This window comes from Gigantopelta aegis, chromosome 4, assembly GCF_016097555.1.
Source record: "Gigantopelta aegis isolate Gae_Host chromosome 4, Gae_host_genome, whole genome shotgun sequence".
Classification (NCBI taxonomy): Eukaryota; Metazoa; Mollusca; class Gastropoda; order Neomphalida; family Peltospiridae; genus Gigantopelta; species Gigantopelta aegis.
The window spans coordinates 117,577,699-117,605,273 of NC_054702.1; the positions used below are offsets into that span (position 1 = coordinate 117,577,699).

General features: G+C 35.3%; 2 protein-coding genes across 6 annotated transcripts in view; one reads left to right on the forward strand and one right to left on the reverse strand.

Moving 5' to 3' along the window:
• Window positions 1-1,165, reverse strand: part of LOC121371895 (recQ-mediated genome instability protein 1-like) — a 65,576-nt gene extending 64,411 nt beyond the window's left edge. The window contains exon 1 of one of the 3 annotated variants that reach the window (XM_041498120.1): window positions 1,095-1,165. The gene's annotated coding sequence lies outside the window, so the exon portion shown is untranslated. Of the gene's footprint in view, window positions 1-792; window positions 989-1,047 lie in introns of those variants that run through there. The other 2 variants (XM_041498121.1, XM_041498122.1) reach the window with 2 other exon arrangements.
• Window positions 1,166-3,469: 2,304 nt separating this feature from the next.
• Window positions 3,470-27,575, forward strand: part of LOC121371896 (intraflagellar transport protein 88 homolog) — a 64,682-nt gene continuing 40,576 nt past the window's right edge. For 2 of the 3 annotated variants that reach the window (XM_041498123.1, XM_041498124.1), the window contains exons 1-10: window positions 3,470-3,602; window positions 13,733-13,842; window positions 17,030-17,098; window positions 17,534-17,708; window positions 18,100-18,172; window positions 18,545-18,635; window positions 19,039-19,143; window positions 19,684-19,786; window positions 20,481-20,595; window positions 21,110-21,341. In XM_041498123.1, the coding sequence (XP_041354057.1) occupies window positions 13,741-13,842; window positions 17,030-17,098; window positions 17,534-17,708; window positions 18,100-18,172; window positions 18,545-18,635; window positions 19,039-19,143; window positions 19,684-19,786; window positions 20,481-20,595; window positions 21,110-21,341 (1,065 nt within the window). In that variant the 5' untranslated portion in view covers window positions 3,470-3,602; window positions 13,733-13,740. Of the gene's footprint in view, window positions 3,603-13,732; window positions 13,843-16,142; window positions 16,149-17,029; window positions 17,099-17,533; window positions 17,709-18,099; window positions 18,173-18,544; window positions 18,636-19,038; window positions 19,144-19,683; window positions 19,787-20,480; window positions 20,596-21,109; window positions 21,342-27,575 lie in introns of those variants that run through there. The other variant, XM_041498125.1, reaches the window with a different exon arrangement.

Sequence of the window (27,575 nt, forward strand, 5' to 3'; positions counted from 1 at the left end):
CCGCTTCATGGAACAGCCTGGTTTAGTTGAGCGAGAGAATGATTTTGCACGTGAAATAGGATCTGAAATGAATCATGGTTTATTATGAACTAGGCTTAGTTGATCTTGACCGAAGGTTTAAACCTAGCTGCTTTGAGCCGTCAACGAGAAATCGGGCCTAAGAGAAACAAGCAATGGTTCCAACATGGTCAAGTTTTGTAGGGATTTTTGTTAAGAGTTGGGAGGTATACCATTCGGTATCGGTATTATTTCGGGATTGAAAAATGTTTTTTTTTATTTTTTTATATGGGATTAATGAATGAGCCAATTGTCCTATAATTAGTAATAAAGCATCAAGACTATAATAAGGCCAAGAGAATGAAAGTTATAGATTTGTGTCCGAACAATTTTAAAAACACGAGGCTTTTTTTCATTATTCGTTATTTTTATTGATCTATTATTTCCATAGTAGATTCAAGTCCAAATGGGGTCGACACATCAAGAGTTCGGCAATTTTCGTCAATGTTTGGAATATACTGCTTCCTGCTTGAGGATTCAATGCTCTACTGGGCTACACTTCTGAATTTATGACGGAGATGGCAGTTTTGGGGCGAAGGACCTCGTAGACATTACCACCATTGACGATTTGGAACTTGAATTTATGTGATGATCGTTAAGTGCCTTTTTTGTGTAATTAATGAAAAAAATTGTAAATAACGAAAATTTTCAGCGGTACGCAAATCTATAACTTTCATTCTCATGGTCTAAAATGCACATTACAGTTCACATATTAATACACGTTATAAATAATACATTTCCGTTTCTTTGACAGTGGCCTCTTCTTGTTTGTGTAAGTGGTATTTTTGTTATGAATTTTTTTATGTTGTATTTTAAATGAAGGTAAGGATTATGATACACTTTCAACTTTCTTTAAAAAAAATAGTCTTAATAGAATCTGCATTATCTGGGATTGTATTCCATGTTTCAACACCAGAATATCTGAATGAGCTGCTCTATTGCTTTTCAGATGGATCATTTCTTATCAGACTATTACACAATAATACATACGATAGAAAGTTTCAATGAAAACATGTTTTGTCTCCTATAAATAATACCCAAAGTGCTGAGGAAGTAGACATTTTGAGCATACCGCCACTACAACAGTTACCAATTTCCTCCAAATTGTTTGGAATCCGGGTCGTTTTGCCTTTATTCCCGTTCGCCCCGAGTCATTTCGCCCTTAGAATGAATCGTTTCGTCCTCCATTATGAGTCGTTTCACCCCTATGTATTGGGGTGGTACTAGTATGCAAAATTTGGTATATAAAAATAATTTTACCCATAATTTTGTCGTAGGCCCTAATAGTCACCTAACAAGGTTGTAGACTTAAATGTAAAGTCCGAAACAAAATGTTGACAACTACAATAAATTGCTTCTACCTTTATTTTTCGTTAAATTTTACCCACATTTTGTCCAGACAGAAATCTTGAAAAAACAATTACAATGACATGGATTCCACATACTAGATGATAACCATGTCACCTGTATCGACTTCGCTGAGATCGCATAGAGCAAAAAGCATGTAATAATTTTGTGCCGGCTGCCATGATGACTTTTTATGGAATATTCTACAAGAGGGGTGAAAGGATATGTATGTGAAACATAAATTCAACATGCATAGATAGATATCAATCAGCTACCATTAAACAGAGCCTGAACCAAGCTTTAAAATGCTGTTTAAATTTTTGCTGTAGGATGAATATTTAAAAAGTTATGACATTTTGAAGATGTCGAATCACGCCCATTTTATGCTTCGTTTTACTACTAAAACAAAAGAAAAGTTGTGACCGTTTCGATTAAATAACGCCGACTTTGAACACACAAAATGTCACAACTTTTTAAATATTGGTTGGATTATAATGAAACTTTCAGGGAAGGTAGTTCATTCAACATACAAACTACTGGTGAGGTTTGCACTTAATTCATTATTTAACACAATAATTAATTAATAATTTTAATAATTTTGACTGAAACAAAAAACGGTTTCGTTGATTAAACAATTACAGCACAAGAAACCTGGATCATTTTTAATGAGATTAATTAATTAATTTATTTATTAATAAACAATCAATTTCATTAGAAACAAAGGCCGTCAACCAAACAATGTGGTAGTATTCATAACTTTCTTAATAGATGAAATATTTTGGCCTGATTTGCAGTGGAGATAGCTCATACCCAAAACGAGCATATTCTCACAAAATCTTTTTAAAACCCCCTACAAAACACGCATTATTTTAAAACATTTTAATAACAAAATACGCATAAAATGCCATATATAGCATACAACAAACATTTTTTAAAATGACTTTTTTAATTACTTTTTTAATGTAACCTGGCGCAAATGGACCTAATTAGAAGAAAAACACACAAAATGTAATAATATTTCACACTCGCTCTATGATTACATCTGTAGGCCTATGTGATTTTCTAACAGGAACTCTTAGTTAAAATCTGTTTAAAAAAGCACAAAACACGCATTATTTTAAACCATTTTAATAACAAAATACGCATTATTTTAATAATAAGGACAACAACAATGCCATATATAGCATACAACAAGCATTTTTTTAAAATGTAAACTGAAGCAAATGGACCTTTTAATATTTCATCATAAATCTTCTTCAGCATAGATGTAAACATGACACGTCAATGGATATTACAGAGCCCAATTTCGCAAATTTGCTAAAAGTGCCCCCCCCCCCCCGCCCACCCCCCACACACACCAAAGCACTTTATAACTAATGTCCTATCGACAATATCATTGTGTAGGCTAGTCTTCGTACTTATTAATATAAAATATATCAGGCCCGTAGGAACTGGGATGGTGTGAGGGGAGGGGTTCTTTAAAATATTGCACATAATAACATATACATATAAATGGTGTTTATGGTTGATAAAGGGTTACACATTGATAACCTATATCTGATTGCAACTAGAGTCACGTAAACACATTTATTCATCATTCACAAACATAAACATGAAGGCGAAACTACCCTGTATAGAGGGCGAAACGACCCGGTTGTGGGGGCGAAACGACACGGGGCGATCGGGAATAAGGGCGAAACGACCTGATACCATTGTTTGGAGCATTGAAAAATTATTACTGTTGTATTTTGACCACAATTAAGTCAACGCAGAACTAAAATCTATAACATTTCCTTAATTAAAAACGAAATGACTTAATTTGATGCATAAAATAATTGATAAAACGTTAAATAAAAATTATCTGCAATTTTTGTTTTTGACAAAAATCACCGAATCATTTACAGTTCTTGTATTTTCTATTATTATTTTATTAAAGTTAAACTATTTTTATATTATTATTATTATTATTATTATTATTATTATTATTATTATTAAATTCTATTTTTACTAAAATTTAATAATAAATTCTAGTTGCTACGATAAAACTTCCGGTTTAAACACCTGTTGACAAATGCATTATGGGATTGAACATTCCTCAGTAGCTGTCCTTCTTTTAATTATTTAGAAACAGAACCAAAGGCCACAAGTATCTTATATACAAATTTGCAACAGTTGTGTCCATAAATATATTCAAATCTGTAAGTATTTAAGTATGTTTTACCGAATGTCGCAAGTTGTGTTTACATCCAAAATTTATTTATTTGATAGTTTGTATCGTCCCATAACAAGAATACGTTAGTAACCCATTTTCGTCACGTACGTTCTCGTGCTTACCTTTCTTACCACAAACACATTTTTGATGTCTACCGGCCGTTCCATTGGCATCATTTCGATCCGTACCCCCTTGTAATGGTTAGGATAGGGTTTGGGTTAGTCGTTAGAGCTTTTGGTACGGTTATAGAATATGTCCGCCACCTAAATACAACCATTTACTATAGGCCTACACTAAATAACGAATATGTAATTTTCTATAATTTTAACTACTCTGACGATTACTAAAATAAAGCCAATAACTCGAGTTAATTTCCATTTTATTTTATTTTATTTTAGGAACTTTGCGTTATTTTGTGTTTTATTTCAGGAACGGTTAGGGTTTAGTTTGTTTTAGGAACATAGGGTCGAGTGATTTTCTGTTTTACTTTATTTTAATTTAGGAACTTTGTCGGTCGATTGTTACAGAGGAGTGTTGATAGCCTACATGGCTACAGAGATCTTTCACTTGTTCACTGTGCATAGAAAAACAAAAAGTTGTGTATTCCATATTGTGTCATGCAATATACGTCTGAACATATGTTACCCAACCAAAGGTATGTGGATTTTGTTTTTGGTTTATTAATCTGACACCTTTTCACTGTGCTTAGAATAACATTTGTGCGTTTCGTACAGGGTCAGCTAATATACGTATGTAAATGTTTTACACAACCAAAGGTGGTAAAAGCAAACATTTAGTATTCTATATTGTGACATGTAATGTAGGTTATTTTTTTATCCAACCAAAGGTAGGGAGGGGAAAGTTGTGTGTGTGTGTGTGTGTGTGTGTGTGTGTGTGTGTGTGTGTGTGTATTTGTAAAGCCACACTTCCATAAGAATAAGTAATATTAATGTATGGGTTTTGTTTTATGCTTATTATTTTGTTTTGGTTAATTAATCTGACACCTGTTCACTATGTATGGAAAACCAAAGGTGTGTGTTCCATACAGGGCTAGGTAATGTAAGTCTATACCCAATCAAAGGTGGTGGCGGGCTAGATGTTTTTTTTTATGTTTTTTTTTTTTTTTGGGTGGGTGGGGGTTGGGGGTGGGCTTGTAATAACATTATTCTTTTTGTTGTTGTTGTTGTGCTCGCTGTAACTATAACAACGGCGTTGTGATAGTAGGCGTATTTCAATTGTCGCTGGACCTTATTTATCGATGTCTTTTGACAGTGACTTATAATCCTTACAAAATATGTAATAATTTATAATAGCCAATTTGCTATTTATTTATTGCAATATTTCTTTCTCTTTGTGTGTCCTTTAACAAGGATAGCGGTAATCTTTAATACCAAAATACGGTATTGTTTAATTCTCCAGACACTGGGTGAGAATTAGCTTGATTTATGCATTTATGCTGGGGGTTCCCCCATTTTCACATAAACGGATATTTGATTTATGTACACATAGTAGTATTTCATGCCAACACGTCTGAGATCTCATGTGACTTCAAAATCAAAATTGTGATACACACACTGTTCACTGAAACACTACCTCAGTTTTACAAGTATAGCCTATCTTCAGGTAAAGACACTGTATCCATGTCTCTAGATAAAGTTAGCCATGACTCTTAAAATTCTTTCAATAAACTGTCAGGGACTTGGTGACCTGGATACACGCAGAGATGTTTTTAATTATCTTAGAAAATTGGACTGTTCCATTTTTTTGTTTACAAGATACACATTTCGAAAACAGTCAAAAAGCATATATCAGAGCACACTGGGGTTATGCATGCCTTACTAATTCGTTTAATAGCAGCTCCAGGGGAGTAGCAATTTTTTAAAGTCTAACTTTGAATATAAATTGGGTAGAACAAAATGTGACGATAAGGGCAATTTACTAGTTATTGAAATAGAAACGAGCTTCTACAGAATAACTATTGTAAATATATATGGCCCAAACAAAGACACTCCTGATTTCTATAAAACTGTTTCTGAATCTATTGAAGAATTTGATAATGAATTGAATATTGTCTGTGGGGACTTCAATCTTGTACTTGACCAAGAGTTGGATACTTATAACTATAAACACAGACATAACCCTCAGGCCCGTAACGAGATACTAAACATGAATAAATGTAATTTATGTGATCCGTGGAGAATAAACACAGAAAGTAGACGATATACATGGTCAAGGAAATCGCCATTACAAAAAACAAGGCTGGATTTTTTCCTGGTAACAGAAGAAGTAGTATCTTATATCTTAAAAACTAGTATTGTTCCAGGGTATAAAACAGACCATAATGCCATAGAGATCTTTATCAAACTTTCAGAATTTACTAAAGGCAAAGGTTTTTGGAAATTTAACAACTCCCTATTAAATAATACTCAGTATGTGGAACGTGTGAAATCGGTTACTTATACAGTAATAGAGGAGTATGCTTTACTTCCCTATGATAGAAATTACCTGTTGTCTGCAGACCCACATCTTATATCCTTTATGATAAGTGACCATCTATTTTTGGAAATCCTCCTTACAAAAATAAGGGGCATGTCAATCAGTTTTAGTGCAGCTCTTAAAAAGGAAAAGGAATTAAAAAGAAAACAACTGGAAAATCGATTTTTTTTTTTTAACTGAGTTAGTGGATAAAAATCCTGAATCAAAGATATTTGTTGAATGGTTGGAAGAAAAGAAAAAACAGGAGGAATTAGATAGAAAATAAGATATGAAAGGTTTAATTTTGAGAAGCTGAGCTAGGTGGATAGAAAACGGAGAAAAGCCATCGAAATATTTTTTAAATCTAGAAAAAAGAAACTGTAAATAAAACTATAACCCAAATTGTTTGTGAGGATAGTAACATTATTATTGAACAAAATCAAATATTGGAAGAAGCCGGATCGTACTACTCGAAACTATATATGTCACAGGAAGAATATCTAATAGATATTGATTTAAATGAGGTTTTTAGAAATACAAATATTCCCAAAGTTGAAAATGTTAACGAATATGTAGGTCAAATAACAGCAAGTGAGGCATTGTATGTATTAAAAAATATGAAAACTAATAAAACGCCGGGGCCAGATGGGTTCACAGTCGAATTTTTAAAATTCTTTTGGCAGGACGTTGGAAAATATTTACTTCGAAGCATTAACCATTCGTTTGAAATTGACGAGCTGTCAATAACTCAAAAACAAGGCATTATTACTCTGTTGCCAAAAGGAAACAAACCCCGTAATGTTCTAAAACACTGGAGACCAACATCTTTACTAAATACCACTTATAAAATAATTTCTGGCTGTATAGCCAATAGAATAAAACAATCTATAGATAAATTAATTCATGAAAATCAAAAGAGTTTCTTAGCAGGCAGTTGCATAGCCGAAAATACCAGATTATTATATGACCTGATGCATTACACTGGTGAAAATAATATTCCGGCACTCCTTTTGTTAGAAGATTTTGAGAAAGCTTTTGATTCTGTATCTTGGGGATTTATTAATAAAACCTTAAACTTTTTTAACTATGGCGAGGACATTATAAAATGGGTCAGTATATTAAATAAGGACTGTATGTTAACTGTAATTCAAAAATGTTCCAGTAGGGAGGGGATGTAGACAGGGGGACCCAATAGCACTATATCTTTTTATATTGTGCGCTGAAATCATGGAAAATTTGTTTAGAAAGGAGAAGTCAATAAAAGGAATAGTAATAGAAAAACGAGAATATAAAATAATGCAGTATGCAGACGATACAGCTATAACACTCGATGGGACAGAAGCTTCACTAAGGAACATATTAAATTTAATAGATCAATTTTCTAAATTTTCAGGATTGAAACCTAATATTTAAAAAAAACTATTGCTATTTGGATCGGATCAAATTCAAATAATACTAATAATCTATGTAAAGATAAAACACTTAAAATGGTCACATTTTTTTTTTTACCTTCTTGGGAATTAAATTTAGTGTTCAGTTAAATCAAATTGTACAATTAAATTATACTGACAAAATTGAAGAGATTTCAAAGTTACTGAATACCTGGTCTAAACGTCATCTTACTATGCTGGGTAGAATTACTGTTGTCAAATCCTTGGCTCTCTCTAAACTTGTTCACCTTATTCTCAGTATCCCCAATCCAGATAATGGTATAATAAAAACAATCAACAAGATCTTTTATTCATATATTTGGAAGGGTTCCATAGATCGAATTTCTCGGAATTCGCTAATGCAGGATATAGAAAATGGTGGTTTAAAAATGGTAAACTTAGAATATGTTATGAATTCCTTAAAATTAACATGGATTAGAAGAGCAATAAATGGACATGATCCATTATGTATCATATCCTTAGATGTCACCTCCCAAACAAAAATATTTTATTTACTAATATAGGAGATGTTTACCACAAACTGTGTGGGAAAAATATTACAAATATGTTCTTGAAACAGGTATTTCAATATACTAGCATTATTCAAAAAGAAAGTGGAACTTAACGAAAATGATGTAAGTTCCGAACCACTGTGGTTCAACTCCCTAATTAAAATTGGTAACAAAAGTGTTTATTACCAGAATTGGAATATAATAGGTATAACAAACGTACATGATATGCATGACCCAGATGGCAACTTATTTAAATATGATGGATTTTGTGAATTTTATGGCTTTCATCCACCATTTACTACATTTGAAGGGCTAAAGGCTGCAATATTACATACATGGCCTTTTTTATCCACCAAACCACTTTCAGCTGACTTTCTATTTTGGCCTAAGTATATAAATACCATAATACAAAACAAACAGGGGTCAAAACATATATATAACACCTATATAAAGAAGTCCTTTTCTCTACCAAAAAATATATCTAAATGGGAAAGAGAATTAAATTTTGAACAAGAATACAATTAGTGGAAAAGTATCAACATCAATGTGTTCAGTATATCTAAGGATACCAAACTAAGATGGTTCCAATATAGAATAATCCAAAGAATTCTCCCTACAAACAGGTTTCTCTATAATATTAGATTGATAAGCAGCCCAAATTGTAGCGTCTGTAATGCGTATATTGAAACGTATACGCATTTATTTTTTGATTGTGTACACATCCAACATTTAATTAAACAAGTCGAGCAATGGATAAAAGAAGCTGCAGACACTATAGTTATCTTCTCTCGTACCTGTTTTCTTCTTGGCCACTCAAAGAACAATATCATAATTGACATTATTGCTCTTTTTGACAAAGCAATTTATATATAATTCAAAATTTCTGAAGAAATCACTAGATATTATAATATTAAAAATTCATATACATTCTTATTATATATTAGAAAAAAAAATGTATTCCAATAAAATCAAATATAATGAATTTATTAAAAGATGAAGTGTATACCATAAGTTGTTTGAATAAATATCTCTAGGTCATCCACCACTGACAGTATCTTAAGTATTTATTACCATATATTTACATGTATACAAAATTTTTGAGTTTTTAGTACTGAGTGAGGTTCAGTGACGTGTTGGCAAGAGATTTGTTGTTTTATTTCATAGTATATTAATTTTGATCTGTGTATGTATGTATAAAAATATATATATATACTGTGTGAAAATGTGACCAAAAATGAAAATAAAATATTCAAATGAAAAAAAATATATATATAGTTTCTTGTTTAGAATATTAGTGTCTGTATATTTAATGTGTTTCTGGTGGTCTTAATATTTGTAAGAAGCCCAAAATTGATTTTGTATTTAAATAATTTCGTATGTACGAAAAAATGTATTTTAGGAAATAAAATTAAATTTAACCTAGTACAAATATTAGAATGATCAGAAACATGTTTAATATACAGCATCTAATATATACAGAAAAATAATTTGATATGCAGGGCTAGAAATGAAAAAAAAAAATCTACATGCACTAGGTGGATGCTGAAAAAAAATCTACATGCACTAGGTGCATGCTGAAAAAAAAGTTGCATGCACCAAAAATAAGGTAAATCCTGTTAACAATGAGGAAAATACTATTTTAATTACCTTGATTAGAGTGTTGATTTTTTTTTATACGAAGCTATTCCGTATTCAGAATTATTCGGCAATACCTATATGTATTTATTAACAGTACCGGAACGTTATACAACTGCGTTTATTACTGATTCTTGATCAAATTTGAAAATTTCACCCAACGTAAACACCTTACAGAAATCTATAATAGGCCTATTACAAAAACGTACGAATAGTTGTGTTTTGTATTAAGCAAGTTAACAACTTTTTTAACTCGATAAGATCTGTTGGTATAATATAAATTAGCCTACGGAATTCGACGAGAAGTTGCGATTGAAATAATCACTGGCTGACTTCGAGTCAACTACGCGAGTAACGCACCTGCACATTCGCAATCATCTGATCAAGTGCTCATATCTGAGGTCGAAAATTTTCAAGGCAGTTACGGTACTTTGTATTGATCACAGATCTGGCGGAGTTCAATTTGTCAGTGACGACAACTGTGTTATGCGTGTGGATACCCCAAAGTCGGTCTCGACCACCTTCCCTAATACCGTTCACGGATATAACCGAGATATTGCCGGCAATTTTCGCAAATATATTTCACGGAAATGACCGAACAACCATTGTTGTAAGTAGGATTATGGGATACGAAATGGATGCGCCCATAAGATAAAAGTTATCGTTTTCATGTGGCGAACAGATTACGAAATGCATACACAAAATTCAACAACTTGAGTCTGAATCTGGTAGACAACAGGATACTAGTATACGTAATACACAGTACTTGAAAAATATTAGCATGCACCGCGTGCACCCAGTTTTAAAAGTTACATGCACACGCAAAAATCAGCATGCATTTCGAGCCCTGATATGTAATTACAATCGTTAAAAAGTCTCTGTTAGCAGGCATCGAAATAAGCATTGTTACAGGTTACCACGAAATATAGCCTGGTAACCTATAGGTTACCACAACTATATGAAAGTTAGAATTGAATTCCTGTTACTGCTACTTTTAACGTGGACATTCTGAAATTGTATCGGTGCGTGCGAACATAGGTACGAGAAACGAAATCCTGAAGTAAATTTATCTAGTGGGTGCTGCTTAAACACGGATTGCCGAGATTGCTTGGAATTGCACAAGTGTGCGCGAACATAGATGCAATTCCTTACAAGAAAATGAAACGCAGAAGTCCGGAATGCATTGCCTGGTTTACCTTCCGAAACGAAACTACCGTTACGTTGAAAAGTTTGTCGAGAACGAAACATCGTTCTCGACTTTTCTTACATGTAGTAACCTCCCGGTAACCTGAACGACCGTTCTCGACTTATTTCGATGCCTGTGTTAGTCGATAACATCTTAAAAATTGCAGCAAACTCAGGAATGTCCCTTTAATTTTGCCAAAATCTGTATGGCGCCATACCTGTTTTACCCTCTGACAGAAACCCTGCACTAGAACACATTGATTTTATATTAATTACATTGCATACGTCGGAGGCTTTCACCCCTCTTAAAGACTATTCCATAAAAAATTAAAATGGCAGATGGCAGAAAATTGCATGTATTTTGCCCTATGCGATCTCAACAAAGTCGATATTGGTGACATCGTTACAGTCTCATATGTGGAATCTGTGTCACTGTAATGGTTTTTTTTCACAGCTTGCTTGAGACAACCCACCCGCATACAGATCTCGCTCATTTACATTCAACATACTCAAATTGCCTTTTTTAGAAGTTTGGGAACCCCATTTACAAAATCGTGGATCTGCCCCTGAATATGTCATAAGCATTGCATCATTATGATATTGCAACTATACATGTGTGATGTCACTCATCTTGAAACACTTAAATTTTAGGGTTAGTTATATTGTATACCTTAATGCAACATTCAGTTAATTATGTTAATACCCCAAAGTGGGAGGTGGGAGGAGGAAATAGATAATTTGTTTTGGTATCTTTTAGCTCTCTCCCCCTCCCCCTCTTTCTCTCTGAGGAATCTCCAGACTTCAATCATCTCTGGCTGACTCGAATCCTAGCTTAAAGCTTGGTCCAAAATCTCATATCTTCTCACCCCCTCTTTGTTTTATCCATATGAATGTTCCATTAAGTATACTTCTAAACACTAAAATACATGATAGGAATGTAGTGGTGCTGTCACCTAAGAGAATAAAATATCAACATTGTCACATCCGTTATTATTTGATAAACAAAAGTCACAGTTATGAATAAAATATATTTTAAAGCCGCACACCCTAGTTCCATCCAGTGAAAATAAATTATAATTTGGTTAATCTACAAACCTGTAACACACTTAGATCACGTTTTTATCAAATGGAGTGAAAAAGCAGGTTTTATATCGATAAATACCATGGGAATCCCCATGTCCCAATTGCTTGAAATAATTTTGAAAGTTAGTATTCTGATGTCACCGGTAGATGTCGCTCGAAGCACAACAATGCCTACGTCACGACAAATTTCACAGACTTGGGGTGCGTTCGTTTCACCTCTCCTGGACATGTTCCAACTGTTCTGTCCTGGTTGTATCCCCTCTCCAGATATCGTAGGACTTAGCAAAATTATTGGTTTTAAGGGTTTGTAACGTTTTGTATTAGACACTTACGGTACTTGTCTGAACTTTATTGTTACTGAAAATATTCACGAACTGTGAAGAAAAATCTCACAAATGAACAGCAACAAATCGGATGTTGATTGCGCGAACCGTGCACGAGAAAACAAACCGAACCAAAATGATAACGGTCACGTGATATACCAACGTCTGTGACATTGAAATGGAAATATTCCCTCTAAAAATAGATTGGACCTCGCTTGCTTAACGTTTTTTTCTCGACAGCACGTCTTGTGAAAAAATGCAAAAAATGCATTTCGTGGTTTTACAAACATCAGGATTACCAAAAAGCACTTCAGGTGAATGGAAATGTGTATTCTAAATAATAAAATGTAAGTAAAGTGCAATTTTATTTGTGAAAAATGGGGTTTAATAGCGAAAAACAACGCCGTAATGGTTAACAAATAGCCGTAACTAGGGTGTGTCCCTTTAAAGTTATAAAAAAAACCATGTGAGTGTTGACCACAAGAACGCCAAAAAGAATAACCCTGTTAACAATATTGTAGTTTCTTTGTAACATTAATAACCCTAACTAATCATACATTCCCTGCATTGTACGGGACTTAACAATATAAACTGATATGGGTCATGCTCCATGCTAATATGATATCATAAAATTACACTTAGTACACCAGCATCTTAATACCCAGAGTGTAGTGTTCGAGTTGAGATGTACTCTATTAACTACAAACAACTACACCAAACATGCTGTTAGGGTTGCTGCCATTGAAGTTTTTCCAAACTCTTTCTCAGTAATTACAACACACGGAACTAATTGGTCGCAAAGATAGACATGGAGGGGTTTTTGGTCTGGATTAAACAATGTTAAGATATTCCAAAATATATGGTAAAGTATACCCTGGATTGCACGCACCTGTCATCATTTGCATAAGGGGCGTGACGTAGCTCAGTGGTACAGCACTCGCCTGATACCCGATCAGATTCCTGGGCTATTTCTTATTCCAGCCAGTGCCCCACAACTGGTGCGTACTATCCTGTCTGTGGGATGGTGCATATAAAAGATCCCTTGCTGCTAATCGAAAAGAGTAGCCCATGAAGTGGGGACAGCAGGTTTCCTCTCTCAATATCCTTAACCATATGTCCGACACCATATAACCATAAATAAAATGTGTTGAGTGCGTCATTAAATAAAAGATTTCCTTCCTTCCTTCATTTGCATAAAATAAACTTTAGGTGTGCTAACACTGACCCACCCATCCAAAAGAAATGTATTTGTAATGTGTATTTGGGCATAATAAACCATTTGTTTGCATCCAGATTTAGAAAAAGTTCCATCCACTACCAGTACTTAATTTTTAGTCAGTTTTAACAATGATATATAAAACCGCTTGCAAGAACAGTGTATATGTAGTAACATGAAATGAACATCACTGAGATTTGCCAAAGTCCATGCTTTGTGTTGATGACTACCAAGGATACTGGCATTTATTTTTGTAGGGTAGATAATGAACCGGCTCAGTATGATGGAACAGGTGCATCTGGCTGGCGAGGAGGAAGATGACATGTATTCTGGCTTCAACGATTACAATGCAACACTGGATGTTGAGGTTAGGATTATCTAGTTTAACTCTTTACAACTTCGTCTTTAAATCATGATAACACATTATATAGTTCTGACTTCAGTGATATGCAACGCTGGATGTTGAGGTCAGGATTATCTAGTTTAACTCTTTACAACTTCGTCTTTAAATCATGATAACACATTATATAGTTCTGACTTCAGTGATATGCAACGCTGGATGTTGAGGTCAGGATTATCTAGTTTAACTCTTTACAACTTCGTCTTTAAATCATGATAACACATTATATAGTTCTGACTTCAAAAATTACAATACATAGTGTTGAAAGTTAGCAGACGCCTGATCGCTGGCGCAAATTACAGATCTGGCAGCAGAAGATATAGAACATGAAATAAGAATAGATCAGATCTAAACTCTTTTTACCAAGAGTTACATTGTGACATAACCATCCAAAGATTACTACCGTATTTTCCCACATATTATGTACACTTTTTCAGGAAAAATGCAGATTAAAAATTGGGGTTGCGCACTATACATAACAATAGAAAAAACTTTCTTTTAAAAATGTCTAGCGATCACCCATAAAAAAAATTGCTGATCGGTAGTTTACGGTACTTTATGGGTTATAGACAGTGTTCATTACAACGAAACGCCAAAACCCTCTTAAAAATCGCTTTTCACTTGTGTTGGTTATAATAAATGCGAAATGTACAAAAGTATCCATACCTGGCCAAAAAGTGCACAAAAATGACAAAAATGGACCGTAAATATTTTTAATTTCCATGAGATTTAATTCGGAAATTTGCCACACTACTATAAATTTAGAAATCTCGCACATTCACGTTAGCCACGAGAACCAAATGTAATATGCTATATTTTTGTTATCATTTATTTATTAGTAATTTAGTAATTTACAGTGTATTGGTATATAATTTTGTTTTGATTTGTGCATGTGTGAGTACGCAAGCACTAGCCTATGTTTAATGTGACATGCAGCTCTATGTACTCAAGTACCTAACTTAAGTTTTGTTTCTTGAATATACCACTGCTTTTGCTTTTCATTAATTTTGGTGATGGAGAAAATGGTACATCTTGCATTCACCATCGATTTTGTGGTTTAAAAAAACGGTGCGCATTATATAAACTCAAGCTGTAATATTAGGTTAAATAATATTTTTGATCTATTTTGATGTTATGCAGCTTACACACAGTTGAATTTTACTATTTAGTAGAAAATTGCAGAATGTGCATGCTAACTATTGTTGTTTGCTATCCATTTTCGTTTAATCAGCAGCATGCAACCATTGTTGTGTGTTCAGTTAATTGCCGACAATTCGGTCATACAAATATTATTTGGGACGTTTTTTTGTACATATCTTTAAATTTAGCATCGTGAAATATTAGTGTTTTGTATGGCCTCGCTAAATTCGTTAAAATTTTATGCTCGGTAACATTTCCTGATTTAGTGTATCTTCATAATGAATATACATAAAATTCATATAAAAACATATTAATTTATTAAGTTTTAAACCCTTACCACCTCAAATAAAAAAAAATTGTTGAAAAATTTCAGTGTAAAATAAAAATAAAATTATTTACAAATTACCATCAATCTGCATATGTTAAATCTTGTTTTCTGATACATGTTTTACGGCAATTGATGGAAAATCCAAGGTAATCTGAATGACAAAACCGTAATACATATTCAGGGCTGTATCTCTGCACAATGCAGAATCGAATGAGAATTTAGCAAAATAGTGGATGATTCTATAAATCTATATCTATAGTGCCTCATCTATAGGAAGACAGCCACTCCCGAGGAGATCCTTTACTGGAAATTCCATTCCTCTTGCATAGCCACAAAGAGGACTGCCGCCCTAGACTAGTTCACTAAAGCATGCACAGTTCTACCTTTAGTTTCTTTGTACTACATTATATTTTACTTCAGAGACAATGCAAGTCAATCTGCATACCTAAGCTGTTCTAGCATTTTGTCTTCACCCCTGTATTAAAAATGAGATTTAATATACATATAATTTAATGGTAATTTGTAAAGAAACATTTTTATTTATAATCGATTTCTTTTTGAATTTTTTTTATTTCAGTTACCGATAGTATGGGTTTAAAACTTAATAACATGTTTTTATATGAATTTTAACTTTATTCATTTATTTATGATCGGTTATTATTTAATAAAGAACATTCTAGTTTTGAATTTGGCTGCACAGTTAATTATCAATGTGGTAATTGGAGGGCCAGTAAGAGTTTTCTTCAGCTGGCGACCATGGTTTTCATGTTAATTTTCAAACCTGAACACCACACTAGATGTTGAGGTGAGGATTCTCTAGTTTAACTCTTTACAACTCCAGCTTTAAATCTTGATAGCACAATATAATATTATATACTAACGTCCAGAAGAAACTTTACATCCATAAAATGTGAATAATTTGATAAATATTGTTGTTCATCGAAAAGCACCAATTTAGAAAACACCTTACAAACACTGCATGTATTATGATACATACTTCCATATCCCACTGTACTGTTTGTCACATTTCTATCAGACAATTTCAAAACTTTCTTTTGGACATCGGTATAGTTCTGGCTTCATATTTGCAAGTTTGTAGCAAAAGAATCCAGCGACTTGTTTTAGTCACCATTTTACTTTTATGCATGTTGGATTTTCTCAGTTCTATTATGAGAAAGATTAAAATTAAAACCAGTACCTCATGACTGGTATATTTAAGGCCAGTCTGCGTGAAAGTGCATGCCCTTGATATGTAAAAGATCGGTTAATGGAAACATGTAGCTGGTTTTCTCTAAGACTATATAACAGAATTATCTAATGTTGGACATCCAACAGCCAGTGTGCTCTAGTAGTGTTATTAAACAAAAAAAACTTTAAAGTGTTGTGTGATCCTAAACATTCACAATGATGGAACTTATTTATGCTGTATGTATGTATTTTAGATTCTTAAATCATATTTGGACTGCATATTTGTGAAACTTATATAAATTTTGTCATCATTTGTTAGTACTGACTCTACAATGTAATTTTGAACTTTTATATTGAGGTTAATCATCGATTCGTTTATAGATTTACTATTGTTTGACACCCAATAGCCGATGTACTTTTTGTGATGGGGTGTCGTTAAACATTCATTCATTCATTATTTTGTTAGTACCATTTTAGTTCTGTTTTGTTTTCTTATAGGATTTAGCTCATGATGAAAACTTCCAAAAAGCTGTTTTGCGGACTAGCCATGGCAGAAGGCCTCCCCCGGTATGTAACAACTGGAGTTATTAACTACTACTCTTGATATATGCGCTAACAATAACATAACACTTGGAAAAGCAACTTTGCTAAACATTGTTTTAGTTGCATTAGTTGCATATGATGTATTATTGGTCAGCCTAGTAGTATAAAATTGACATATTTATTTTGGGCCTTTTCGAATACTGTAAAACGGGTATTATTCGCGAATGTGTAATTTTTGCAGTTTTCGCGTTTTTAATTTAGCCGTGAAAATTACATTTACGCAAATAATAAAATCCATTAGAACAAAAAACACCACCACCCTAAACAGTTTAGCAATTTTGGCATGCTGTTCTGCATCATACAGTCTATATTCACTGTGTTTTTGTTTACGATTTGTAGAAGTGTTTATTTTGTCAACGGCATCATTTACGGGCCTGTGTCGATTGAACTTTTTTGCAGACTGGCAAAGTTCCCCTCGGCACAGCTGCGAGATTGGGGACTGCTCAGAGAGGCCATGTTGGACTGCCATCTTCCATGGGAGCACGACCAATCACAGGAGCTGTTCAGAGTGATGGACAGGCTCGGCCAATGACAGCTGTCAGAGCAGCTGGCTTTACGTCAGCTGGTACAAGAGGTAGGTGCACCAGCCTCAACAGTGTTAGAGTTAAGTCTGGTAGTCAGCTGGTACAAGAGGTAGGTGCACCAGCCTCAACAGTGTTAAAGTTAAGTCTGGTAGTCAGCTGGTACAAGAGGTAGGTGCACCAGCCTCAACAGTGTTAAAGTTAAGTCTGGTAGTCAGCTGGTACAAGAGGTAGGTGCACCAGCCTCAACAGTGTTAGAGTTAAGTCTGGTAGTCAGCTGGTACAAGAGGTAGGTGCTCCAGCCTCAACAGTGTTAGAGTTAAGTCTGGTAGTCAGCATTTAAAGCCAACAATTGCATAGAATTTGTGATTAAAAATGTAAATTGACTTACAGAAGCAAAACAAAGTTAATATTTAAATAAAACTATTGTTGTTCTTTTTCCAGGCCCGGGTTTTGATCCCATGAACCAGTCTGGCAAGGGTCCTGCTCCTCCACTGGAGCCGAAACCTGAAGACAGGTGTGTGTTTTACACTTTACTTGCTATCCACTCAGTTTCACTCACTTTGCTTTATCATGTAGCAACTCACCCGATCAAAGTAACAGTTCCCTGAACATTAAACATTCTTGTTATCTGCTAATTTCATTTGTGTAGCTTTACCCAACTAACACCATATCTTAGAGCATCTTACCTGGTCAAAAGTTAATGTCAGTTTAATACTGCCATGCCTGCCTGTGGTGAGATCAGTTGAAAGAGCTGTTGTCATTAAATGTGGTTTTATTTGACACGTAACTGTATTATTTATAATTATTATCAGTGTACCAGCTGTCTTTATGCTTGAAACACAGGATGTTTCTGTCACTCAGCACAAGGATCTGCTTATTATTTCAGTCCTGAAGAAAAGATTCGTCAGTTGGAGAAGAAAGTGAATGAATTGATTGAAGAAAGCTGTTTTGCAAACAGTCGGGGAGAACTTGGGCTGGTGAGTGGTTCAGTGTATTTTATGAGTTGAGTGAAGCTGTTTTGCAAACAGTCGGGGTGATTGATTCAATACATTATGCTCTTTCTATTTTGTTGAGATTGTCGATCCTAATACAAGTAAATATGTGAGTAAATATGACTCGTATCAGATATAAATTAGAACAAAATAGGTAATGGATTTGATTTTTACTTTAAATATGAATGTGCTAACTCAGTCCGTTTGGTTCTCAGATTATTATTATTGTTATTATTATTATTATTATTTTCATTACTGTAACCTATTTAGCAAAGGTTTTTAACTAATCTTTTATACTAGTCTATAATACACTGTTACATTTTACTCTCTGTTTGGTGTAGGTGAGTGTTTAATGTGTGTTAATATCAGTGAATGTGTGATATTGTAGGCTTTGGAAAAGGCCAAGGAGGCTGGTAGGAAGGAACGTGTGCTTGTCCGACAGAGAGAACAGCTGTCGATGGGAGACCAGATCAACTTGGACCTCACATATTCAGTAAGTCTTGTACTTCATATCTTAGTTCTCCTTTCTTAAGCTAGCATGGGTGGGACATAGCCCAGCAGAAAACACTTACCTCATGCACAGTCGGTCTAGGATCGATAACCGTCAGTGGGCTCATTGGGCTATTTCTCGTTCCAACCTGTACACCACAACTGGTATATGTGGTATGTGCTTTTCTGTCTGTGCATATAAAAAATCACTTGCCAATGGAAAATGTAGCAGACTCCCTCTCTAAGACTATCAGAATTAACATGTTTGACATCCAATAGCCGATTATTAATAATTCAGTGTGCACTAGTGGTGTCGTTAAACAAAAACAAAGTTTAACTTAAGATATCAAGAAACAGTAAACTAATTGATGTTGTTGTATTGCATAGTGTTGAATTAACAGGATATTGGAAAACAATTGCCTGATAAATATTAAAATGTAATGCCTACAGTGTTTTAAAGCTATGTATTCGGTCTGCCTATATTTTATCATCTTACAGATGAAACCCTTTCTTTACATGGGTGTTTCTACTTTTTCATTTCTAGGTTTTATTTAATCTGGCCAATCAGTATGCAGCAAATGAAATGTTTCAAGAGGCTCTGAATACCTACCAAGTGATAGTAAAAAACAGAATGTTCAACAACGCAGGTTTGTGATAGTGAAAAACAGAATGTTCAACAATGCAGGTTTGTGATAGTGAACAACAGAATGTTCAACAATGCATGTTTGTGATAGTCAAAAATACAATGTTCAACAGTGCAGGTTTGTGATAGTGAAAAACACAATGTTCAACAGCGCAGGTTTGTGATAGTGAAAAACACAATGTTCAACAATGCAGGTTTGTGATAGTGAAAAACACAATGTTCAACAATGCAGGTTTGTCATAGTGAAAAACACAATGTTCAACAGTGCAGGTTTGTCATAGTGAAAAACAGAATGTTCAACAATGCAGGTTTGTCGTGCTGTTTGTTTTCTTATTGATTGGTGTGTTCTATGGTTTGCTATAGTTATCTCAGTGTGTCTGTCTGTGTGCAATGCTGGTGGAAACTGTTGTTTTCTGCGTATTTTGTATGTGGATCTACTAGAGAAAAGAGAAGGTTTATGCACAATGCTGGCTAATACACATGCACTTAAAATGCATATTTTTACATTTAGGTGGATGTTTACAAGCCATGTTTTGTTCAGTTTCACGGTTCTCTACACAAGTTTCAGACATCTCTAACCGTTCTAAAACATTAATTAGTAGTTAATAATCAGTTTTAAAAACAAAATATTTTTCTGATTATCCACATTTATTAACTTTCGAGCAGTTAGTAAATTGTTTGTTTATTTCAAATTTCAGGAAGATTGAAAGTTAACATGGGAAACATATATTTTCGACAGAAGAATTTCCCAAAAGCAATCAAGTACTACAGAATGGCTTTAGATCAAGTTCCAAATACACACAAAGAAATGAGGTAAAACTAATTTGTATTTATTCTGTACTTTGTTACCGGGTTTTAGTTCATCATTATTTCAAGGTATGAATATTCAGCTAGTGAGTCTGCATATAGCCCTCTGTCTCATAAATTTGTAACCCTAATATCAGATCAGAATTATTTTGGACTTTGTTACATTTTATTTTATTGGCTTATTACTCAGAAGTTGTACATGCATTGCTTTCATATTTGTATCAATTTTCACTAAATGATGTTTATTAAACTACACATCCCTACACACATACATGTCACACCAGGGCAAGGTAGAAATTTGATACTAAATGGAGAGGAACATTATTGTTTCAAACTACTGTGGAAAACATTGCCTTTCTGGATTTATATAGTATACTAGTTAGTATTTTATATTTACAGTGTTTTACACCTTTTAAAAAAACTATCCTCTTCTTAACATGTGAGACATTATGCTTTTGCAATTCTGGTTTTTGATTAAAAGCTTCTTGAAATGGTGTTTTTGATTTTGTTTGGCTTGTAGAACTAAAATCATGCAGAATATTGGTATTGTGTTTGTGAAGATGGGTCAATACACCGACGCGATCACATCGTTTGAACACATCATGTCTGAGTCTCCGTCGTTCAAAACCGGTTTCAACCTGATTCTCTGCTACTTCGCTCTGGGCGACCGTGACAAGATGAGACGAGCCTTCCAGAAACTGCTCACTGTTGACCTGAAGATCGACGACGAGGATAAATATCTAGCACATGGGGTAGAGTACAATATCTATCACATGGGGTAGAGTACAATATCTAGCACATGGGGTTGAGCACAATATCTAGCACATGGGGTGGAGTACAATATCTAGCACATGGGGTACAGTACAATATCTAACACATGGAGTGGAGTACAATATCTAACACATGGGGTGGAGTACAATATCTATCACATGGGGTGGAGTACAATATCTATCACATGGGGTACAGTACAATATCTATCACATGGGGTGGAGTACAATATCTAGCACATGGGGTGGAGTACAATATCTAGCACATGGGGTGGAGTACAATATCTAGCACATGGGGTACAGTACAATATCTAGCACATGGGGTACAGTACAATATCTAGCACATGGGGTGGAGTACAATATCTATCACATGGGGTGGAGTACAATATCTATCACATGGGGTGGAGTACAATATCTATCACATGGGGTGGAGTACAATATCTAGCACATGGGGTAGAGTACAATATCTATCATGGGGTGGAGTACAATATCTAACACATGGGGTGGAGTACAATATCTATCACATGGGGTGGAGTACAATATCTATCACATGGGGTGGAGTACAATATCTAGCACATGGGGTACAGTACAATATCTAGCACATGGGGTGGAGTACAATATCTAGCACATGGGGTGGAGTACAATATCTAGCACATGGGGTGGAGTACAATATCTAGCACATGGGGTGGAGTACAATATCTAACACATGGGGTACAGTACAATATCTATCACATGGGGTGGAGTACAATATCTATCGCATGGGGTGGAGTACAATATTTATCACATGGGGTGGAGTACAATATCTAACACATGTGGAGTATACTATCTAGCACATGGGATGGAGTACAATATCTAGCACATGGGGTACAGTACAATATCTAGCACATGGGGTGGAGTACAATATCTAGCACATGGGGTGGAGTACAATATCTAGCACATGGGGTGGAGTACAATATCTAACACATGGGGTGGAGTACAATATCTATCACATGGGGTGGAGTACAATATCTATCACATGGGGTGGAGTACAATATCTATCACATGGGGTACAGTACAATATCTATCACATGGGGTACAGTACAGTATCTATCACATGGGGTGGAGTACAATATCTAGCACATGGGGTGGAGTACAATATCTAGCACATGGGGTACAGTACAATATCTAGCACATGGGGTGGAGTACAATATCTAGCACATGGGGTGGAGTACAATATGTAACTCGTGGGGTGGAGTACAATATCTATCACATGGGGTGGAGTACAATATCTATCACATGGGGTACAGTACAATATCTATCACATGGGGTGGAGTACAATATCTAGCACATGGGGTGGAGTACAGTATCTAGCACATGGGGTACAGTACAATATCTAGCACATGGGGTGGAGTACAATATCTAGCACATGGGGTGGAGTACAATATCTAGCACATGGGGTGAAGTACAATATCTAGCACATTGGGTGGAGTACAATATCTAACACATGGGGTACAGTACAATATCTATCACATGGGGTGGAGTACAATATCTATCACATGGGGTGGAGTACAATATCTATCACATGGGGTGGAGTACAATATCTAACACATGTGGAGTACAATATCTAGCATATGGGGTGGAGTACAATATCTAGCACATGGGGTGGAGTACAATATCTAGCACATGGGGTGGAGTACAATATCTAGCACATGGGGTACAGTACAATATCTAGCACATGAGGTGGAGTACATTATCTAGCACATGGGGTAGAGTACAATATCAGGCACATGGGGTACAATACATTATCTAGCACATGGGGTAGAGTACAGTTCAATATCTAGCACATGGGGTACAGTAGATTATCTAGCACATGGTGTACAGTACATTATCTAGCTCATGGGGTAGGGTACATTATCTAGCACATGGGGTACAGTACAATATCTAGCACATGGGGTACAGTACAATGTTTAGCACATGGGGTACAGTACATTATCTAGCACATGGGGTACAGTACATTATCTAGCTCATGGGGTACAGTACATTATCTAGCACATGGGGTAGAGTACAATATCAGGCACATGGGGTATAGTACATTATCTAGCACATGAGGTAGAGTACAATAACTAGCACATGGGGTGCAGTCAATCTAATTAAAATTAGCTCCACTATTACATATGGATCTAACAGCAGCCAGTTGGAGCTCATGTCCACCAATCAAAACCTTACTTGCAGAATCATGCCAGTGATTTAAAAATAATTTGAAAACATTCCGAATTATCCTGAGGGTACGACATGTTTTGTGTGAATTACGGATGCCTTAAAACATGTTTTATTTTATAAAATAAATAATTTGTAATGTAAAACTGAAGAATGATTTAGTTTTTAGTTTTTTTAATAAATAAATAATTTGTAATGTAAAATTGAATACGTATTGGTATGGTTCGCTGTACTGCGGCCACTAAAATAGACTCGCCCGATATTTTTAGAATTTGTATGCTCTCATATAACGTTATAAAAGGCGAGGTGTGATTGGTCAATATTTAAATTATTATTTACAGACAAAATGTTACTTGGACATTGGAGACTATGCAGTGTTGTTAGCAATCTGAATAAAATTAGTTCTACTGGTCTAAATAAGGCATTCGTAATTCACATGAAATGTGTCGTATACCCTCATGATAATTCGGAATGTTTTCAATCATTTTCAAATCACTGGCATGATTCTGCAAGTAAGGTTTTGATTGGTGGACATGAGCTCCAACGGGCTGCTGTTAGATCCACATGTAATAGTGGAGCTAATTTTAATTAGATTGGGGTGCAGTACAATAACTAGCACATGGGGTAGAGTACAATATCTAACACATGGGATAGAGTACAATATCTAACACATGGGGTAGAGTACAATAACTAGCACATGGGGTGCAGTACAATAACTAGCACATGGGATGCAGTACAATAACTAGCACATGGGGTAGAGTACAATATCTAGCACATGGGGTGCAGTGCAATTTCTAGCACATGAGGTAGAGTACAATATCTAGCACATTGGGTACAGTACAATATCTAGCACATGGGGTGGAGTACAATATCTATCACATGGGGTGGAGTACAATATCTATCACATGGGGTGGAGTACAATATCTATCACATGGGGTGGAGTACAATATCTAACACATGGGGTGGAGTACAATATCTAACACATGGGGTGGAGTACAATATCTATCACATTAGGTACAGTACAATATCTATCACATGGGGTACAGTACAATATCTAGCACATGGGGTGGAGTACAATATCTAGCACATGGGGTGGAGTACAATATCTAGCACATGGGGTGGAGTACAATATCTAGCACATGGGGTACAGTACAATATCTAGCACATGGGGTGGAGTACATTATCTAGCACATGGGGTAGAGTACAATATCAGGCACATGGGGTACAATACATTATCTAGCACATGGGGTAGAGTACAGTTCAATATCTAGCACATGGGGTACAGTAGATTATCTAGCACATGGTGTACAGTACATTATCTAGCTCATGGGGTAGGGTACATTATCTAGCACATAGGGTAGAGTACATTATCTAGCACATGGTGTACAGTACATTATCTAGCTCATGGGGTAGGGTACATTATCTAGCACATGGGGTACAGTACAATATCTAGCACATGGGGTACAGTACAATGTTTAGCACATGGGGTACAGTACATTATCTAGCACATGGGGTACAGTACATTATCTAGCTCATGGGGTACAGTACATTATCTAGCACATGGGGTAGAGTACAATATCAGGCACATGGGGTATAGTACATTATCTAGCACATGAGGTAGAGTACAATAACTAGCACATGGGGTGCAGTCAATCTAATTAAAATTAGCTCCACTATTACATATGGATCTAACAGCAGCCAGTTGGAGGTCATGTCCACCAATCAAAACCTTACTTGCAGAATCATGCCAGTGATTTAAAAATAATTTGAAAACATTCCGAATTATCCTGAGGGTACGACATGTTTTGTGTGAATTACGGATGCCTTAAAACATGTTTTATTTTATAAAATAAATAATTTGTAATGTAAAACTGAAGAATGATTTAGTTTTTAGTTTTTTAATAAATAAATAATTTGTAATGTAAAATTGAATACGTATTGGTATGGTTCGCTGTACTGCGGCCACTAAAATAGACTCGCCCGATATTTTTAGAATTTGTATGCTCTCATATAACGTTATAAAAGGCGAGGTGTGATTGGTCAATATTTAAATTATTATTTACAGACAAAATGTTACTTGGACATTGGAGACTATGCAGTGTTGTTAGCAATCTGAATAAAATTAGTTCTACTGGTCTAAATAAGGCATTCGTAATTCACATGAAATGTGTCGTATACCCTCATGATAATTCGGAATGTTTTCAATCATTTTCAAATCACTGGCATGATTCTGCAAGTAAGGTTTTGATTGGTGGACATGAGCTCCAACGGGCTGCTGTTAGATCCACATGTAATAGTGGAGCTAATTTTAATTAGATTGGGGTGCAGTACAATAACTAGCACATGGGGTAGAGTACAATATCTAACACATGGGGTACAGTACAATATCTATCACATGGGGTGGGGTACAATATCTAACACATGGGGTGGAGCACAATATCTAACACATGGGGTACAGTACAATATCTAGCACATGGGGTGGAGTACAATATCTAGCACATGGGGTGGAGTACAATATCTAGCACATGGAGTACAGTACAATATCTAGCACATGTGGTGGAGTACAATATCTAGCACATGGTGTGGAGTACAATATCTAGCACATGGGGTGGAGTACAATATCTAACACATGGGTGGAGTACAATATCTAGCACATGGGGTGGAGTACAATATCTAACACATGGGTGGAGTACAATATCTAGCACATGGGGTACAGTACAATATATAGCACATGGGGTGGAGTTCATTATCTAGCACATGGGGTAGAGTACATTATCTAGCACATGGGGTAGAGTACAATATCTAGCACATATGGTAGAGTTCATTATTTAGCAGATGGGGTAGAGTACAATATCTAGCACATGGGGTACAATACATTATCTAGCACATGAGGTACAATACATTATCTAGCACATGGTGTGGAGTAAAATATCTAGCACATGGGGTACAATACATTATCTAGTACATTGTGTAGAGTAAAATATCTAGCACATGGTGTAGAGTAAAATATCTAGCATATGGGGTACAATACATTATCTAGCACATGGGGTACAGCACATTATCTAGCACATGGTGCAGAGTACAATATCTAGCACATGGGATACGATACATTATTTAGCACATGGGGTACAATACATTATCTCGCACATGGTGTAGAGTAAAATATCTAGCACATGGGGTACAGTACATTATCTAGCACATGGGGTACAATACAATAACTAGCACATGGGCTACAGTACAATATCTAGCACATGGGTTAGAGGACAATATCTAGCACATGGGGTACAGTATATTATCTAGCACATAGTGCAAAATACAAAATATAGCACATAGGGTAGGGTACATTATCTAGCACATGGGGTAGAGTACATTATCTAGCACATGGGGTACAGTACAATATCTAGCACATGGGGTACAGTACAATGTCTAGCACATGGGGTACAGTACAATGTCTAGCACATGGGGTACAGTACATTATCTAGCACATGGGGTACAGTACATTATCTAGCTCATGGTGTAGAGTACAATATCAGGCACATGGGGTATAGTACATTATCTAGCACATGGGGTAGAGTACAATATCTAGCACATGGGGTAGAGTTCATTATCTAGCACATGGGATAGAGTACAATATCTAGCACATAGGGTAGAGTTCATTATTTAGCACATGGGGTAGAGTACATTATCTAGCACATGGGGTAGAGTACAATATCTAACACATATGGTAGAGTTCATTATCTAGCACATGGGGTAGAGTACAATATCTAGCACATGGAGTACAGTACATTATCCAAGTCATGGGGTACAGTACATTATCTAGCTCATGGTGTAGAGTACAAAATCTAGCACATAGGGTAGGGTACATTATCTAGCACATGGGGTACAGTACAATGTCTAGCACATGGGGTACAGTACATTATCTAGCACATGGGGTACAGTACATTATCCAAGTCATGGGGTACAGTACATTATCTAGCTCATGGTGTAGAGTACAATATCAGGCACATGGGGTACAGTACATTA